Source organism: Myotis lucifugus, unplaced genomic scaffold (assembly GCF_000147115.1).
Source record: "Myotis lucifugus unplaced genomic scaffold, Myoluc2.0 scaffold_155, whole genome shotgun sequence".
Lineage (NCBI taxonomy): Eukaryota > Metazoa > Chordata > Mammalia > Chiroptera > Vespertilionidae > Myotis > Myotis lucifugus.
The window spans coordinates 2949329-2954901 of NW_005871203.1; the positions used below are offsets into that span (position 1 = coordinate 2949329).

Sequence of the window (5573 nt, forward strand, 5' to 3'; positions counted from 1 at the left end):
TCCTCATTCTCTTCCTCCTCCTCCTCATTCTCCTCCTCCTGCTGCTCTTCATTCTCCTCCTCCTCCTCCTCCTCCTCCTGCTCTCATTCTCCTCCTCCTATTCCTCTTTCCCCTCCTCCTGTTCATTTTTCTCCTCCCCCACAGTTTCCTTAAATAACCCCCAAAACTCTGCTCAGGTGAAAGGGTCCCCTGGTCTTTGGCCATTACTGCCCATTGCTTTTAGAGAACACCCACCTGACCAGTGAGAGTGTCCTGGCTCCCTTCTGTAGATCCTGCAGGTCTAGGGAACCCCTCTGGGCCCCAGGTGCTGAGTAGGATGGGATGGGGCAGGTGGGTAGCAGTCAGCATTTACTCACTCCTCTCTCACCCATCGGTGCTGTCCGCAGACTACCATGCCTGGGATGAAGAGAGACTGCGGGGGTGCTGCAGCCATCTTAGGGGCCTTCAGAGCTGCCGTCAAGCAGGTTAGTGGGGTCCCACTCCTGCAGTCCTGGGAGAGGAGGACCCCCATCCTATCCTTCCTGCGGAGTCCACACCCATCACAGGCCAAAGGCTCTAAAAGGGGAAGAAGTGAGGGCTCCAGGGCAGCTCCTCACCTGCCCGGGGTGGTGATCGCTGCCAGTGGGTGAGGTTGGGGGATGCATGTCCTTTGGAGCCCAAAGCCCGTGTCAAACGGGTAAAAAGTGTGTGTTCAACAAAGGGGTGGTGTGCCCTGACCACCACAGGGACGACTTACCTCCTGAAAGGAGCTGCTACGGTTGCTTCTAGGGGGCCCAGCTCTTCCTGTCACCAAATGTAAGGCCTCTTCTCTCTGTAGGGCCTACCTGTTTGGCTTGGTTCCTGGGGGTAAACTTAAAGTGAGAGCAGAAGGTCTTGGCAAAGTTTCTAATTAATGCCGATCAGGAGCCCAGCCTATTCCCTGCAAGAGGAGCAGAACTTGCAGGAGGGAGGGGCCCAGAGCCTGGCAGCTCTTGCTTCTGCCCCGAACAGCCTCATTAGAAATGGACCTTCCTGGGGTCTCTGAAGCACAGCCACAAGCCACAGGCACCGTGGTCCCTGCAGGGGAGGCGGCACATGGAGCACCAGCCATCCGCTCGTCCCCTTGCTGGCCGGAGACTCACGGGGAGTGTGGCCAGCATTCACCTTGCTCAGCACGGCAGGCTCTGCCTGGGGGACAGCACCGGCTCCTGCCACCTGCCCCACCCCTCGCCCCCCTCGCCCCGCTGCCTCCCTTGATGAGCTTGTCAGAAAGACTCCAGGGGTCCGAGCACTACCAGCCTGTAACTGGAGCCTCTGCCCACATCTCCTCCAGGGTTTCAAGGACAACCTTCACGCGGTGTTCTGCTTGGCCGAGAACTCGGTGGGGCCCAACGCAACGAGGCCTGATGACATCCACCTGCTCTACTCAGGAAAGTAAGACCACCCCTCGCTCACCACACAGCCCAGGGCCCTCGACCGTGCTGTCCTCTCCTTCCCAGGCCAGGCTGGTCAGCTGGAGCCATGCTGGCTGGGGGCAGATTTCACCTTGCTTGCTCCAGCCGGGGGCAGACCCTGTTGGAGATGCCCTGTGACAGGTAGCCCTGGCCCACAGGCTGCTTGCTACCAGGGGTGTCTAGAAGGGTGACCAGGGTGCTGGCTCAGGGGCTCAGGAACCACCCTGCTTCACTAGGGTGAGCCCTTCTCTGCCACATGGTGCCCATCCCCAGGGTTACCCTGACAGGTAACCTGCACTTACCTAGGGCCAGGGAACGGTGTCGATGCTGCCACACAACCCTGTTCTCCCGTCTTACAGAAGAGGAAACAGGCCAGGAGCTGGGTGGCTTGTCCAGCTTCTAGCTGGACAGTGATGGGCGGGATTGACACAATGGCCTTTGCTCTTGACCCTGGCACTGTGGAGGGGTCGTGAGGTAGTTACAGAAACAAGGGCTCTAGGTGGGGTCACCCAGTTCCAAAGGGACTCACTACCAGTGCCTCAGAGGGTGCCATCCTGAGTGGGGTGTCTGCTGCCCCCAGGACAGTGGAAATCAACAACACGGATGCTGAGGGCAGGCTGGTGCTAGCGGACGGCGTGTCCTACGCCTGCAAGGACCTGGGGGCTGACATCATCCTAGACATGGCCACGCTGACCGGAGCACAGGTGGGAGCCTAAGGCCACCTGGCCTCCAGGAAAGAGGGGTGCTGTCATTTCATCTTCATAACCTGGTGGGGGACCCAGGGAGGGTGCAGGTAGCGGAGCCCGTGGACGGAGGCCTGGGTGCCCGGGCAGGACGGAGGCCTTCCTCCCCTGCGTCTCTCACCGCCTCTCTTGCCTTGTTTGTTCCCTCTCCTGGGGCTCTGTCCCACTCTCCCTGACCCCAGGGCATCGCCACGGGCAAGTACCACGCTGCCGTGCTCACCAACAGCGCCGAGTGGGAGGCGGCCTGCGTGAAGTCCGGGAGGAAATGCGGGGACCTTGTGCACCCCCTCGTCTACTGTCCCGAGCTGCACTTCAGCGAGTTCACCTCGGCCGTGGCCGACATGAAGAACTCCGTGGCGGTAGGTTTGGAGTGGCTCCTGAGGTGAGGGAGCGTGTCAAGGTATCAGCGTGACCCCAAGAAACAGCAGCAGTGTAGACGAGGGTCACCCCCAGGAGGCCCCAGGTCTTTGCTGTGGCTGGGGGGGGAGGCAGGGGGGATCTAAAGAGGGGATATACCATTCACTGGGCTCCCTGCCAGCGCACGCACCACGTCTGGTACTGGGTTTCCTCCCCATCTGGGGTCTGTCTGTTGTCCCCGTCAGGCCCTTTGCTGACTGCCCCCTTGCCTTGGGGTGAAGGCAGACCTAAGCCCACATGCAAGGTCCTTGGGGGTCCCAAGTCCCTCTCAGCTGCCACTCCTGCGCTGGACCCTCCCTAGCCCCTTTCAGACACCAGGGGCGGTGGCTGAGGATGGCAAGGTGGGTCCACAATAGGCCCTGATGGTGCTGTTGGTGGAGCCTCTCGCCCAAGCCCCCACTGCTGGGAGGGGAAGCGTCACTGTCTGTCCTTCTGTCCCCCCAGGACCGGGACAACAGCCCCAGCTCCTGTGCCGGCCTTTTCATTGCCTCACACATTGGCTTCGACTGGCCTGGGGTCTGGGTCCACCTGGACATCGCCGCGCCTGTGCACGCAGTGAGTGCAGGGCCCCAGCGGGCGTCCCCCCCTCCTGGTTAGGACACTTCCTTGGCTGGCCCTCCAGTCTGCTTCCCCTCCCGTCCCTCCCCTCGGCCTGGCTCCCACCATCGGATGCGCGTCCAGAGCCCTGTCTGGCTCCAGAGCTGCAGGCTGAGCTCATCGGAAACATTCTGTGTTGAGGGTCATACTGTCTATGGCCCAGCCTCCCGGCCAGCTGTGGTCCCCCCTGACCTCTGGTCTCCTCATCGCTGGGAACAGAGTGGCTGCTGTTTGCGATCCTTCCCCAGCCAGCCGTCCTCAGCAGGAGGCCCGGGCCCTGGTCTCACCCTTTCGCACCCTGGTAAAACCTGAGTGAGGCCAGAGCACTCCTTGGTTCGAGTGTTCAGGGCAGCAGAAGGGGTCTGCAGGGAAAGTGGGGCCCTCTCCCTGGCCCAAGCCTCTCCCCGCAGAGGCGGCTCGCTGAGGGGGTCTGGCTCCCTGGCAGGGGCTCCACCTGCACTTTGTCCACAGGGTGAGCGCGCCACGGGCTTCGGCGTGGCCCTCCTCCTGGCACTCTTCGGGCGAGCCTCTGAGGACCCTCTGCTGAACCTGGTGTCCCCGCTCGGCTGTGAGGAAGACCCCCAGGAGGGGGACACGGACAGGGACTCCAAGAGGCGCAGGCTGGTGTGAGGCTGGCTGCCCGCCTGGCCCCGTGGCGGGGGCTCTGCCTCACTTGGCACTGATCAATTTTAAGCAATTGGAAGATTATACCTTAAGATGGGCTTTGGTTTGTTTTTGTTTTTAGTTGTCGTGGTGATGGAAATGGCTCCTATGTCTTAGACAACAGCTCGGGGCGGGCGGGGGCGGGGGGGGGCGGTAAGGGGGGGCCTGAGGAAGGGCTGGAAGCACCAGGCTGTGTGAGTGGTCGGCAGGCCTCCCACCAGCTTCTGCACTTGCTTCCTGGGGCCTCCGCATGGGCAGCCCAACGCCTTTGGCTTACTGGCCCTCAGGCCTCCTGCATCTCCTTGGCGCCCAGATGGGTGCCTATGGCCCTGCGTCCTGCCCCAGGTTCCCCACATGGCCCACGTCACGGAGAGCCCCGGCCCGTGCTCTGGCCTGAGCTGCTGCTGTCTCCAGACAGCCCACCCTTTTGAAAGGATGGAGGCGACATGCGTGGGGACTCAGTTTTATAAAGCGAGCGGAGTCTCTGCTCTGGCCCCTTAGAATCCACTGGCGGTTGAATTAAATGTGGCTGCACCACATCGCATCTTGGCCTGTGTCTCACTCTCTCCGCCCTGTTTTAGAAGCCCACCCCAAGGCCTGCTGTCACCTTCTCCCAAGTGAGCACCAGGCCCTGAGAGCCCAGGTCTGCAGGGAAGGCTGTCCACCCCCAGCACATCCTGAGGCTGAGTGTTGTACTGGGTCAGGTATGTTTCCTTGGCACTGAAGGCACGATTCTAGGGCTGAAGGGCAAGAGCGGCCAGGATTCAGGGAGACCTCCCAACTGACCCCAGATGAGGCGGGCCCAGGGCGCCTGGGAGCCAGCTTCTCCTGAGTTCAGCGAGAGTGCAGCAGGGCCTCTGTCCCCTCTTGTGCTCTCTCCCACAGCTGCCTAGGCGAAGGGATCAGGGGCTCGGGCCCCACCTGGCAGAGAGCGGCTGCCCGCGCCTCTGCTGGGAACGGGTCAGAGCACAGGTGCAGGACACATGTCCCCAGTTTGTGCCCTGGCCCACTGACTACCTCACCCCTGACCAAGTGTCCCCAGACTCAAGTCCCTTCCCCAGCCTTGGAAATCAAGGTGACTCTTTCTGGCTTGATTCGAAATAAATATTTATTAACTGCCTGCTGTGTGCACAGCCTTAGCTCAGCTGGAAGAGTCAAGCAGCAGCTCCCAGACCCGGCCCCGTGTGGGAGAACTGTGGCCCGACACGTTAAGTAACAGTCATAGCGGGCACAGGGCGGGCGGTGGGTAGCAGGCTCTGTGAGCCCAGCGGAGGCACGACCAGGGTGGCCAGAACGGCCAGGAGCCTTCATGGGTCGTTAGCTTGCTTAATGGCCTTGCAATAAGCAGCTCTCGCCAGCTTCCCTCTGAGGTGCCCCGAAGGAGACAGAGGTCACTGCGGTGGTCCAGTTCCTGCTCCAGGCAGCTGGCACTATCCGCCCCCCTGCCAGGGGCTGCAGGATGCAGGGTCAAGGAGCAGGAGAACTGAGTCTGCCTTGTGTGGGCACAAAGGCGGCCTTAGGGCCAGGGGACCCAGCTGGGGAGCAGCTGCCGGCTCAGGGCCTGCCTACGTGCCAGGCCTTAGGGAGACTGGGGGTGGCGGGGGGGAGGGGGGGCCGCTGTGAGCCGGAGCCTCTGGCTCTCCCAATGGCCAAAGGACCTTAGGAACAAGACAGCTGCTTCCCTTTGACCCCACGAAGCCCAGGCCAGGTGGGTCAGGGG

At 61.9% G+C, this 5573-nt stretch overlaps 1 protein-coding gene across 2 annotated transcripts in view; it reads left to right on the plus strand.

The window, feature by feature from the left end:
* NPEPL1 (aminopeptidase like 1) overlaps positions 1-5573 on the plus strand; it is a 63633-nt gene that overhangs the window by 24342 nt on the left and 33718 nt on the right. Inside the window, exons 6-12 of one of the 2 annotated variants that reach the window (XM_023759423.1) lie at positions 387-464; positions 1313-1413; positions 2014-2137; positions 2359-2535; positions 3038-3148; positions 3662-3917; positions 4435-4557. In XM_023759423.1, coding sequence (XP_023615191.1) covers positions 387-464; positions 1313-1413; positions 2014-2137; positions 2359-2535; positions 3038-3148; positions 3662-3820 — 750 coding nt within the window. In that variant the 3' untranslated portion in view covers positions 3821-3917; positions 4435-4557. Of the gene's footprint in view, positions 1-386; positions 465-1312; positions 1414-2013; positions 2138-2358; positions 2536-3037; positions 3149-3661; positions 3918-4434; positions 4558-5573 lie in introns of those variants that run through there. The other variant, XM_023759424.1, reaches the window with a different exon arrangement.